Below are 14,403 nucleotides of genomic sequence, written 5' to 3'. Positions count from 1 at the left end.
TGAGGAAATGTGTTGAAGTAAATATGTCTGTAAATGTTTTTATTACTATATTTCTACTGCTATATTGTATCTTTTGGAGAAACTGTAACGATCGAATTTCCCTCTGGGATTAATAAAGTATTTCTGATTCTGAACTAGAGGACCTTAGTGGGAGTGGCCTGCGGTGCTGTGCATTCTGGGATTTGGTGTCTTTCATCAACATGAGCCAAAAAGACACTTTCTGCCTTTTCTCGGCCAAGAAGGCACCAACTTCAAAATGTATTTCACATTCCTACTACATATATGACCCAATGTCAATACAGATTCATGTTTCAACGGGTGAAGTATCCATTTAATTAATGGACTGAACTAATTAACTGTTATTGAAGATAACTTCTTAACAGAATCACAATTAACAATGTTACATATTTGATAAACTGTGATCCGCTTTGATAAGAAGTATCAAGACATGTGAAATAAGCTTCTATGGATCGACAATTAGGCATTCTCTATGTTTTTATTAAAGTTGTAACATTCTACAATGTAAGATAATTATCGTAATTTCTGATGGAAAGTTATAACTCTGCTCACAAAAAATGTCTCTGTCGTTTCAGTCAACAAAGTACTTCTGAACCAAGCAATGACATTTGGACAAGCAATTAGTCATTCTTTATACAATCCTTGCAGGTTTCTCCATTTCCTCTGTTGTCCCATTATGTGTGTACAAGGCATACACTCCACAACACAGTCATTTAAATGTCAATTAAAACTTCTGTTATCAAACATGTCTCTGAAAATGACTGGACATAAATACCACGTAGGTATTAAAAGAGAAAACGTTTATAAAGTCTGAGGCATTTCAATCAATAGAAATAAGGATAAATAAATACATATGTCAATGAGCAATCACGGGAACACAAACAAACTAAACTAAAAAAATCCTCAGGTCTCATCACCTTATTGTTCATGAAGGCTTTGAGACACTGGATGACTTTCTTTTTGTCAATCTTCTCTTGCATTGAGGCATTTCAACCAATCTTTAAAGACTATAAGTTTCAGTTTGAAAACATCAAAGGGCTCCGTAGATATAATTTGGTATGTATACAGGTAACTCAGTGAAAATAATGCAGAAAAGCTCAAATGAACAAAAAACTTGTTAAAGGTCTTGATACACTGGCATTGATCTTCTGAGAGAACAAACAAACAAAAGAAAAAAAAGCAATCACAATGCAGAAGGAGGAGCTTGGGGGCAGGGGACAGAATTTGATTTTTATTGAAGTTATATTTTTATGAAGCAATTGACATTTTTCAGCAAAGGAGGAGGTGAAGCAAGTTCACACGACTCCAGCAAATACATTACAGAAAGATCTAAATGTTCCTGCTGCTCTTTATTTGAAAGTTGATTTGAGACTAACTTTAAAGAAAAGGGGTTTTGATGGATAACTTGGAGTTATGTGAAGCTCTTGGCCGTTAACGGTATATTGATTTATGTTCCATTATTAGGGCACAATTCTGTTATTAAAGTGAAAAAAAAAACATCAAACCAATGAAGTTATTCCTACTCTGAATTTCAGGATTGAAATATCAAATAACAGGGCACTGGAAGCCTATAGTGATTAGTCCCTACAACCCATGTATGGAGGCTTTAGTCCTCTAAGCGAGCGGCCCAGGTTCAACTCCGACCTGTGGCTCATTCCTTGCATGTCATTTCCCACTCTCTCTATCTCTCGCTCCCTAAGTTCTAACTCTGTCTATTCACTGTCTATTCTCTAAATAAGGCATAAAGCTCCCCAAAATATACCTTTTAAAATAAATGAAATCTCATATAAACACAAAAGCAAATGTTTTGCTGGAGATGCAGAAATGTAAAAATAATGATTCCACAATAATGTAGAGGTGATGTTCAAGTTGTTACAGTAACTGGTCCTTTCTCTTTAATGAATACTAGGCTCTCTATAAATCAAAGACTCACCATAACAAAAGGGGGGGAAATGTGTATACAGCTTATATCTTTAACAGGCAGAATTACAATAAAAAATTCTGAAAAATATACTGTACAAGAAATTTCAATTATCCTTCGACACTTCTTAATAATAATAGTAAGGCTATTATTTATTTAAGGAGATTTTTAGTTGATAAGCAGATGTGAATAAATATAGCATGAGCTTCAAAACTCTAGGGATTCATATTTTGAGACCTTTTCAAACAATGCAGAAATAGAATATTTATTTATGAAAATACTTTCTTTTTGTTTCCACTACCCGATAACAATCATTGTTAACCCTGTATTTAAATCAGCTGAAGGAACAAGGCTGTGTGTGTAATAGTGGTGTATAGCATTACAGAAGCAATGTGCTATAAAGAACAGAGGCTCCTGTGATCTGATCAAAACAGTCTGACAATCAAGATGAAAACAGTGTTACTTTTCCTTGTTACTGACAAACCCTATACTTGAGATCCAAGGTTTTCACCCACGAGTGACGTTAGGGAACAAGACAAAGAGCAGCAACGCCTTGAAAAGAACAGAGAAGTTCTTCTATGAGTTTAGGCAACAGCCTTTAGGTAACAGAGAAAGAGACAGCTAGAGTGAAATGTGAGAAACCGTATTTTCCCTCCTGATTGAAACTGAAAAACTCTCTCTGAACATTAGCATTCAGTGTTTGTACTGTTCTAATCAACAAACTGCATGCCTCTCAGCATCAACTCCACAGAAATTCTCAAGGTGACAACATGAAATGGGATGCTGTTATCTGAATTTAATTTCTTGAATAGGTGTATCTGGTAGTGGGGAGATGACGTGAGCCTGTGAGCTCATTTATCTCTTGCCATAGTTTTATTTTCTAGAAAAGAGTGAAATGCTTTGTATTTTCGGGGGGGGGGAGAGAGACACCTATAACAGACAGTAGATGTTTAATTTATTTTTTGTTTTTGAACTTACAAGCACACTTGCCAACCTTTTGATTGCAGCAAGATGACAAGTGTTTTCCAATCAACCTTTTCGGAAAACAAAAAAATAGTTGCTCTTGTCATTATTTCGGTGTCTTAGATTTGGGTATACGGACTCAATATATGAGTGAGGGTAGCTTTTAAAAAAAAGGTGTGACAGCAACTTTGAATGTGCATGGCATACATTTGGAGAGAAGGTTGCTTAATTTTATTGAAAATCTGCCAAAGGACCACTGCAGCAACCTGACTGCCACTGAGACAGCTTCAGTCAGCTAACTTAGCAGGTAAACGTTGGTGCTTTACAATGCCTTCGATTTCAGTTTGCTGAATTTACTCCTTCTTTGTTTAGAAGTCTAGATTACCTTTTATGCATACATCTTATACAAACAAGCTCATACTCAAACTTAGACATTTGGGTTTTGGTTTCTAAACTGTACCATGTGAGTTATATGACTATGCAAGTCATTTAGGGGGAACATCCATTTTTTTATGAATTCCAATTTTTAAAATTGATTACAAAACCTTACATAATCTATGCTCTGTAATGTACCATGTCAAAATAGCAAGTAACATGTATGCATTGGCTGCAATGTTAACAAGCATTCATTTTCCAACTTGCCCTGAATTACACATTAGATGGTGATTGATTTGAGCATATGCAATAAAAGTGAATTTAAATCAGAAGGGCTTTCATTCTATAGTCGATTCTATGAAAACCATATTAGAAACGGTGTCCTATTTAAAAAAGGAGGACAAAAAGGTAAAGAAAGAACATAGGCTTCTGTTCTGTGTCATCAAAGTGTACGACTACAGTATGTGTGCGTGTGGGTCAAAAAAAAAAGAGGGAGGCTGTCAAAAACTGTCATTGCTACACTGATGAAGACAGGGGGGAATGAATGAGGCTCTCATCAGAAAATCAGTTTAGATTACACTTTTCACTGGGCCATGGTTCAGGCCCTCCAGGTTACAGAGCAGGCAAGCCAGGGGTCTTGACGTGAGCTTCATTGAAATACATAGCTCAGAGAAAAGTGCATGCTAGTTTCTCGCCATCAGACAAAGCACAGAGCAAAAATGAAAGAAAGCATCGCTTGATCTATAGCAGGAATTATTGCACAAGAAGCCAACAGGCCTGCACTGTCAGTCAGGGTCTGCTGCAACAAATTTGATAGACATGTGCTATGAAACACGAGGGAAAAGTGGAAGCGGATAGTGGTGACATATGTCAGCTTTGAAATGCCTCTAATACAGGACAGGGCAAATGCAGACATCTCAGAGACCAGAAAGAGACAATCTAATGGCTTTCCATAACAGCTCGAGCAAAGTCTCATCTTCAGAGCAAGAACAATCAGGCTGAGGCAAGAATGTATCGAAGGGGTGTGTCTTAGTGTCATAGTTGAAGGTCAGGAAGCGCAGGAGAAGGCAGAAAAGAAGGAAGGACACAGTGCTGTATTATTGATCTCGTCTGCTGTTTTATCTCACAATTTAGCCTTCCGTATTTTTAAGTGTGTGTGTGTGTGTGTGTGTGTGTGTGTGTGTGTGTGTGGGGGGGGGGCAGGGGGGGGGGGGCGGCTTTTTGTGCCTTTAATTGAGAGATAGGACAGTGGATAGAGTGAGAAATCAGGGAGAGAGAGTGGGGAATGACATGCAGGAAAGGAGACACAGGCTGGATTCAAACCTGGGCCGCCCGCTTGGAGGACTATAGCCTCCATATATGGGGCGCGCGCACTAGCCACTGTGCCACCAGCGCCCCAATTAAGTCTGTTTTTAAAATGAGTGTGGTTGATCAATAGAGGTCAAATCCTTAACATGCCAGCCAACTTTAAAATTTCCAGTGGAGGCACCCACAGCCTCCACAGCGTTGGGGGCATATGTCCTTTAATAAATGCCCTGTCAGCTAACTTTTATCCACTTCTTCCTTATGAATACAAGGTGTATTTTATTTCAATGGGATCTGAGGTGAAATTCATATAGTGGCCTGTTTTTCTTCTTTTTTTCCCCCGTCACGTAGTTTGTATTTGACATGTTATCTGTCTGGCCTCTAAAGTAATTAGTATTTTAAATTCTGTTTGCTAATCTAGCATGCTCTGGCAGCCCTTGGGTTTCATTAGTTCCTAACATCTGGCACCCCTCCCACTTCCCAAATGAGAAACTTCAATCACTCTCTCTGCCTGCATGTCCTCTGCATTAGCAGCAGTTGTTTTGTAAAAATCATTTGAAAACATTTTCCACAGCTTTATGGTAAATGGTAGATAAACTTCTTCTTTATGGTTCTTTTCTAGTCTACTGCACACTCAAAAGGCTTTACAAAGAGTGTCAAACCTCATTGATTTACACAACAACGTACAAAAAGTGATGACAAAGGCTCATCACGTTCTGATACTTGTTACAATTCCCACACGAACACAGAAGGCACAATAAAAATATGGGGTTCAGTTTCCAGACCAAGGACCGTCGGAGTCAGGGATCAAAGCACCTCTCTTTAAATAGAGGACAACCAGCTCTGCCTCCTGAACCAAGGTCAACCTTTATAATAGGATAAAGTCTTAATTTGTATTTAAATAAGAACACAAGTTGTTTTATGAAACCAAACATATTGAGCCAGTCTAGAGTCCCTTCATACACTGCCAAAAAACATGTGAAAATACTCTGCAATTTAAAAGTCTCTCAAAAAATATGGGACTATACCGTAATATACTATATTATATATAAATATATATATATTATGATATACTATAGTTTATCTCTGATACTGTTACTATGCAATATACAGTTATTTATTTTCTCAACGTGACCAGATACATACTGTTATCATACCTCGTCATCAAGAACAGAAGTTGGACTGAAGGCTATCATTTCAGAATGACACCAAGAACCACGCTGAGGGAGATAGCATTAAAGAAATACGGAAAACAAATTCATCATCCCAATCCCTGGGAAACAAAAACAGTCATAAATCAAAGAGAAAAATGAGGCTCCTTATCTGGCTAACTTCACAGCTAAGGTAGCTTGACTTCTAACGGAGTCTCAGGAGAGTGCCTCCAAGGTTTCCAGGCAGTGCAGTACACCGCTGCACCCCACTAAGGCGGTTACAGACCAGAAATAAATTAACTTCACAACGTTGTCCCGAGCATCACAAGTTAACTGACTATACTGTAAGAGGGTTCTCCGGGGACAGAGGGAAGGAGACTGAAGTTACAGAAATGTGGGACATCTGAAATAATAGACATGGTCTTTTTATTCAGTTGGGATTAAACACCATCACTGTAACAGACTGCTATTAACAACAACAGTGTTTGTGAAAAAGCAACAGTTTTTAAACTATATCTCAAATTGAAGGTTTAAAAACCTGCAGGAAAATTGATACTATTTGTGTTCATATGCAGATTTGAGTTTGAAAACAGTGTAAAACAGTGCACAACACATCTTTTGTGTTATGACAGGATGGGCAATGAACACATCTGGCATAATAATCTAAATTATAATATGGAAAAAATTAAGCTTCAAATTAACTAAAAATGCTTCTCAAACACCAACACAATAGTTGAACTCCATCGAATAAGACCAGAGCTGCGATTAAAAAACAATCAATACCTACAATAACATTAAAATGTATAGATTAAATGTTTTTTGTTTTTTTTAATACCACACTGAACCTTGTAATACAATACCGTGAACACATTTTCTGTGGGACTTAAAATAATAATGTTGAAATACTTCCCCCTATCTACCTGCAGCTCAACCCCACTGTAAATTACAACCTCAATAATATACTTACTGCTAAAAGAACCCCTCTGTGACAGTGTCATTCAAAATGTGTTATATTTGTTAAGATTTATGCTTCGGATGTTGCATTTGATGTATTACATTTTACACATTCTTCATTTCCTAATCAAGTGGCCACTTAGAGAGAGAAGAGATAAGGTATTTTTGTGTGTATTTTGTACAGTAAAACACACCATCAGTACTATCACTTAAAGGCATTGTGTATCTTAGTGTGCAATACTTGGGTAACTGGTTTTCGAGAGCCAGGGAAGCATCCACGGTTTATAAAATGTGCTTTTCAAAAAATAAGAGGGATGCTAAACTTCAAAGCTAAACTGAAAAACAATAAATCTGCAGTCTCAAACCCGAGGGTCAGTTTTAATATAATATCAAAAAACAATTTCCACTCGTTTGTCAGATCCATTTATCAAATTCTTTAACAAGATTACTTCCTGTAGCCTTGCTGGTCCTGTGGGCTAGAACTGTGGCCTGTCTACTCAGAAGGAGGAGAGAGAGAGAGAGAGAGAGAGAGAGAGAGAGAGAGAGAGAGAGAGAGAGAGAGAGAGAGAGAAAGAATAGCTGAGCTAAGTAGTGCATACAGGGGTCAGAGGCAAGTCAGAGGGTGAAACTATGGAGCTTCAGGAAGTAGAAAATTACTTTTAAGTCTGTCTGCATTGCCAGAAGAAACCTGATGAGGGAGCATATAATCCTATCAGCCTATACCCGCAGAATAAAAAAACACCTGAAATTGGATGGAGGCTTAGAATCAGAGACATTTTGGTCGGTGCCAAGAAAGTGAAGGTGATCCGCATCTAAAAACAGTGTCAGAGAAAGTACCTTACTGCTAAATCAATCAAAAACTCATGGTTGTAATGGTGTTACAAGATGATATGATGTGACATGCTGCTCAACCACAGATTCTAAACTAGAAATGTAAATGGTCAAGCCAAACCATTTGTTTCATCATACACGAGCCCTGACTTTCAGTCTCATAATGAGGACTTCATTAAAAGCCTGTTCCTACAGGACACATTTTCCTTCAGGATCAAACAGGTGATGATCCCAGGAACAGCAGTAAGTAAGCATTGACAGTTGCTATTAGTTTAACAGTTCATGAGAATGCTGGATAGCGTATTTATCCACACATTTACAGTATACAGCATCATATGTGTTTGATAAGAACAAACTTAGTCTGTGTCTTTGAATAACTCTAATACAACCATTTAGTCACATAGCACAACCAAAAAATAAAACAACAGTCCTATTAGCCATTTAATGTTGTGAGATAGTATAAAAGACTTGTTCAGATAGTGGCGAGTCAGTTATTAAGTAGTTCAATTTCATTATCCATTTAAGTTATTTTTAAGATGTTCAGTGGATTTTTTTTTAATCAAATGAATTATTCTCATCAGATCTCATCAAAAATCCACAAATAGTGGACCCTTCATGGTATAAAACTCTTAACACTGATTATCGCTTCTTGGCAAACTAGAAAAGTCTCTCGTGCTCAAGAGGTTCTAGAAAATATGGCCAAATCCCTGTTCTTATACTCCTCCATCCATTCACTATCACTCATGCATTATAGTGTAAGTAGGTGTGAGAGAGCACTAGTGCGAGTGAGTGCTACTCAGTACTCACATGTGAACTCAAAAATGTGAGCAGGGCTAAAAGAAACTTATATGAGCTATGAAAGAGCTGAAACCTGGTTTATTCAATGGGAGAACTGATTCCAGCTGTTTTAACACCAAACGTGTTATTCAATCACTGATGCTGCTCTGATTAGAGGTAAGGTGGAAGAGAAGTAAGATAGGTAGTTGTACAGTCCAGGTCCATTCTTTCTTTTAAACTGAGATTAAATTATCCCTCACAGGCACAATGATTGACCAAACTAAATATAAACAACAGCTAATGAAAAAAAACATTTTTTTGAATATTTGTTAATGTCCTGAACCATTAACAAACAATGAGTCTGTCTATGTCTAAGTTTGCCGGTTGATGTATTTCTGCTTTGAAAGGAAATATGACGCAACATGGTATGCAATGTGATCCTCTGTTGTAGCTTTCTGAAAGTGTATAATCAGAGAATTTGCTCCTTGTGCATGTGTTAAAGAACAATTTTTCACTTTTCAAATTCATTATGTGATCTGACTGGAGAGCAGCATTTAAAACACACACCTCATATGACTCATCTCCCAGTGCCAACAGAAAAGATTAGTGATACACTACAAAGCAAGGTTCCATAAGATGATGCAAGACCACAGTCATCCTCAATGAACCAAGACAGATGCATGCCAGATCTGTTTTACAAAAAGAAGGGCATTGTGTGGGAGTGTAGAGAGAGAGCTTTGTTATCAGGGTTCATACAGATTTTAACAATAACTTTCCAAAACATGTAGCAAAACATTTTGAGACCATTATTCTCTGAAATGTCCATGAGAACATGAAGAATACAAATTATAATTGAAATTAACCAAAATAAGTTTGATCTGGGAAAAAAAGCATATGACAAATGCTGTGTCAGCAAAGCTTTGACGGAAGCATTAAAATGTACAAACTAATTATCTTATGGAGTGTTTCTACCAGAAGAGAGCCATACCTATTTTAACCAATATAAATAATACTGTTTATATTTCCCATCTCTAAAATTGTTTCATAAATCCACTTTTCAATCTCCAAAAGATTCTTTCTTTTCTTTTCCAGTGTGGGGAATGTAGTGATGGAGGTCAGTTTGCCCGCAGCTTCTGATTTCTAAGCGTATTCATCCAACGAGTTCTCAAGGGCATAAATGTCAGTCTCCATCCTAGCCTTCTGCTATTTCAAATTATACAGCTCATCTGTTGAGGCCTTTCTCTACATGTCAACAACTTGCTGTTCGTTCTTTCTCTTCCTATCATCCAGGTAGCAACGGCTCCTGTATTTTGCAACTAAATCTAGCAGCTTTTTGGTGATGCCTACCCTGGTCTTGCCCCCAACAGACCTGACATAGTCAACAAGGAGTCTCTGAGCCACAAGACTTTTCTTCTTGGCTTTCTCCAGTCATTACTTCTTTTATAGAAAATCCTCCTATAAAACTGGCCTGTCCATGAGAAAGCACAAGTAGTAATCTTCACCATGGCCCACACTCTGGAAAATCACATTTGGCCTGCTTTGTCACATTCCCTGAATTTGTCCTTTGAAGAAGCCGATGTACAAAGATCCCTGAACTCGAGAATGATTACACACTGCCCCATTTGCACGTTTGGCTTCAAAAAGTATGTGCAACATTTCTTAATTAGAGGTACCGGTAATCATAGTGAATATTCAGCCATGGGTCTGTGATTGAAGCACTACATGCTTCTCACTAATGGGAGATGCACTTGCTCCTTCTCAGCAGCATCTCAAGTAGTGTGATCAAGAGTATCTTGCAGACAATCTTCACCTTCACTGTCTGGCTCTCGGAAATGTTTTGTGGATGACCTGAGTTGGATAAAGGTGGCTTCAGCTGGAAGATATCAATTTAAGAACTTGCTAACACAGACTCTTATCCTAAAAATACAAAATTATGACTGTGGCCTCTCCCATGTAGTAACCCTTCAGAAATTGTCCCATAAGTGGAACAAAGAGACAATCAGCACAATGTATCTTTATAGAGGTCTATCCATAGTGTTTCATGTGCAGGTAGAGTAGTAATCCACACTCTACCATCATCAATTCATGAGTTTCTGCAAAACTAAAGCATGCAATGATGCATTCAGTTGCTATCATCCATGGAGCATTTCAAAATCTCCATTGGTGCGGACTCTAATTCAAAATATTTTAAAAGTTCATTATCTAATCTCTGATATCAGGTTCTTTTCATTATCTCAACATTATACAGCCATAACAAGTGGCCTTGTTGCCCTTGAGCATTGTTGCCCTATAGACTCTTGTGTCTTTTTTATCTGTTTTGGCCTACTGTATAGTGTGTTGGATTTTCATCAGATAAAAGGACATATGCCTAAATGTATGAGCATTTACATTCACTGCAGTGAGAATCTGTCTGCCATCTGGCGTCAGGGGAAAATTACTTGAAACAGCTGGCTCGTATAGTAACACTACCTGTGGTAGGACTACAGCAGTTAGCAAACTCAAGTGCTTACACTTCAAGCGCTAAAGGGATGTTCAATAACAAAGAGGATTGGAAATAGGAGACTTGCAACAATAAAAGGTTTTATCAAACCATCTTAATTCAACAAAATATGGTGTATTGTGAAACCTATTTATTTATATATTTTACCCGTCTTTTTGGGCTTGAGAATGAATTCTAATTTCCATAATTTCCATGGTGAATTGTTTTCTGTCTATGCTTACAGTTATCATATACAGTATGTTTGTGTGTCTGTGTGTAACGTAATGGAACTGTTATAGACAAAAAGAAAGCCAGTGAAGGTTTTTCAGTGCCTTAAATGGTTCTGGCACAATATGTGCTAATCTGAAACAAATTTGCTTATCCCCAACCTTAGCCAGAGAGCCCAAAGCGGCAATCAAAGTCTAAGCAAGGGAGACAATCAGGACAAGACTGCCAGGGATTTGCCTGTCAATGGGGCTTAGAAAGAACCAAAGAAATGCTCCCTCCCCCTGGTCACAGAATTCAAACTGTTTGTTGGAAAAACACACAAATTATGATTTGATTCAAATTCTGAAATTAAATTTGCCATCCTAAAAGAAGATTTTGTATTATTCAGGAATCAGCACTAGTGCATACAACGTCCAAGAACTACATCACGTGGCTATGCAATTATTGTTATGAATACTTATGGAATTTTTTACTTCTGCTTTTCAAAATTCATTGATTATCGACAAAGAGTGAAATGTGTGAAAATCATAATGAAAAAACCGAAGAAGAAATGAGTAATTTTTCTCCAGGTCATTAGACCTTTTGTAAAAATAATAATATTAAACCGTTCAGAACGGCTACCATGGTTCAACACGTGCTTTTGAGTTGCGGTTTTGCGTACAACAAGCTTCAATGCATCGTGTTTCTCTCAGGATTGGATCTGTTTGTGTGTGCCTCAGTGCCTGTGAGTCCATGTGCTAGGATATGAAGCCCCTCCCCCCATGTTGATATCCAATCACTATGAGCTTAAGTTGGGAGAAACTGACAACATTTATGGCTTTAAAGTGACTGGGGAGGTTAGTTACTTTACAAAGAGACATTAAGAATGTTAGGGGATACATTTAAATTACATTATTATCAGATCTTATTGGGTGTTCGAGAACATACTTTTATTTCAGAAACACTTTAACTGAAAAAGCATTGCAGAGAAATCACATCCCATTGACATAGACACAGATCAAAACTGCCACATTCGAAACTTTAAAGGTAGTGCTTATTATTGGGCTCTTGCATTTGATTTTATTACATTCAATAGAAGTTCATGATTATGTTCGCACCCTCATTATGTATTAATTTAAACTACTTGCCTGCATAGAACAATGGGAAAGTGAAATGGGTTATAGTAGTATCCAGAGTTCTGGAAGATCAGTTCATTTATTCTCACACACAACACTCGTAGCGGAAAGCTGGAGCACCTCTGAAGCTTTAATAGAACATTTCACTCAATAGGTTAAATGATCTGCACAAATAATGCAAATCTGTGTTGAAATGTCTGGTCATATCATTGGGCAGTTAACTTTTCAAAGTCTTTCAGAATCCTGAACAGCATCCTAGACAATCTTAAAACTCAGATGCTCATGTCACCTTATGTCATTGCTTAATATTAAAGCCATATTAAGCTTGAAATTATTCTTATTTATAATATGAAGGAGATCTTGCCTAAAAGGTGGAGCTATTTAAAAAAAGAGGCCATCTAGAGTGCACCTAAAATAAGTAAAGCAAATTTATAACCATTGTCAGAATTGTGTTCTGTACCTGACAGGGTTGCTGGTTAAGGACACTCGCAATGAGTCTAGACAGGCAACCAGGCGTTCGTCCATCACCCCGCACTTGAGCTCTCCCAGGAATTCCTGGGGAGATATTTGATGGCTGCTTCTCAAGTTACCCTGGAAAGAGAAGAAAAAAAATCCCTTTAGTGTAGTCAGGGAAAAAGTGATCAGAACAAAATCAGATATTGAAGAAGTTTGTTCACTAAAAGAAAGAAACTGTTTTAACGGTTTTAAGAATCCCCCAAACAACAGAGGGCAAGTGTCCAAGAATTCATTTCCTGTCCATGAACCTTTCCCTTCGCCTTTCATTTGTTTTCTTCATTAGAGATGCAGCATCCATGTTTTGAGTAAATTCACTCAAAGAGCACTTTGGCAGCACAATGTTATCGTTACAATGGACAAGAAAAAGACAAAATCTTTCCAAGGATGTCTCATTTGAACCAGTTTTCCCCAAACATTGTAAACAGAATCCCACAGCATCTTAACAATATAACTAAATACAAAAGTACAATATTAATTTAAACTACATTTCTAGTACCAGTGTTTTTTGCCCTTTGTTTCAAATGTTTCTTGAATTCATCTTTTAGTAAAAACAAGGTTTAGAATATGATTTAAAAGACAAAAAGAAAAAGACAAAGATCAGTGACAGTATATGATTCAATGCATATTGTATCAGGCATAAGAAGAAACTGGTTTTACATTTCATAAGATTAGATGCAAATGTGTTTCTTTTCATTGCTTTAGATTTAAATAACAGGATGGTAATTTGTGTTTCTCAAACAAAATGATACTTCATCAATAGTAGCTCAAGTACAATGCAGTATATCAATAAATAATAGAGCCTATCATGTAATCTGTATACTTTATGAGTTCAAGACTGCCTAGTTTTGCTTTTTTAAACTTTAGTTTAAGGGCAGTGAACAGGAAACCACAAAGGAAAAACTCTCATCAATACTTGGACTGTGTGCTATTATTTATTCACCACTGCCAAATTAGATCAATGACTGCCGAATACAACAAGCACAGACTTTTAATGGCAACTGTTCCCTTAAATTGAGAGGGCTTGGACTATATGTTGTGTATGTTCAATCAGAAATTTAGTAAACATAGGTCCTGTCCAAGTGTCCAATCCTGTCGGCGTGTCAGGAGATTTTAATTATTAAGGAAGATACGCTATTGTGCCTCATGTGGAAATATTCACTGAGTCTTTCTGATCGTTTCCGATGTTGTGGGAGTAATTCAGTGAAACATGAACTAAATCAGCCATCAACATATTTAATTCAGTGTCGTGTGTGTGTCCTATATGTTCATGTGCCCAATAAAAGGAGGGGCATTAAATGATGCCGCTGGAGTTTGGTCTATTAAAGAAAACACACTTCATACAGCCAGGTAAATAGCAACGCACAAGTCTGCAGGCGAACCTGGCTCTTAAAGGGAATGAGAGCTGACACCCTGATTGGTTTGATTTAAGTCACACCCAAAACACACCTATGTACAGTATAATCAATGGACTTAATACAAACACTTTGCGCTCTGCTCAAAGCTCTGCGTCCTGAATATGCACTGCTTAAATATCAAAATACAGTCATACATGGCACAAATAGTTGTGTGCAACAAGCTTTAGACAACGCCCTTTACGCCGTCAAAATAGGGCCCAATATATGGATTGTTTAAACCAGCCAATGTATAACCCATGTCTAATAACAATCTACGGGTACATGCATCTGTACATTAGTGAATAAACCCACATAGAGCTGTTGTGAAGTGTGTAAAGACAGGGAAAGCTCAAACGTCTCTGGGTTTGTGAGTGGA

General features: G+C 37.4%; 1 protein-coding gene across 3 annotated transcripts in view; it reads right to left on the bottom strand.

Annotated features, from left to right (window-relative positions):
* The window catches only part of LOC132972636 (protein diaphanous homolog 3-like), a 167,446-nt gene that overhangs the window by 132,571 nt on the left and 20,472 nt on the right, over positions 1–14,403 (bottom strand). For all 3 annotated transcript variants that reach the window (XM_061035619.1, XM_061035634.1, XM_061035628.1), the window contains one exon: positions 12,578–12,708. In XM_061035619.1, the coding sequence (XP_060891602.1) occupies positions 12,578–12,708 (131 nt within the window). The remainder of the gene's footprint in view (positions 1–12,577; positions 12,709–14,403) is intronic.

The sequence above is a fragment of the Labrus mixtus genome, chromosome 1 (genome assembly GCF_963584025.1).
Source record: "Labrus mixtus chromosome 1, fLabMix1.1, whole genome shotgun sequence".
NCBI classification, from domain to species: domain Eukaryota; kingdom Metazoa; phylum Chordata; class Actinopteri; order Labriformes; family Labridae; genus Labrus; species Labrus mixtus.
Note: the sequence above shows the minus strand (reverse complement) of the source record. Positions and strands in the feature narration are given on the sequence as shown.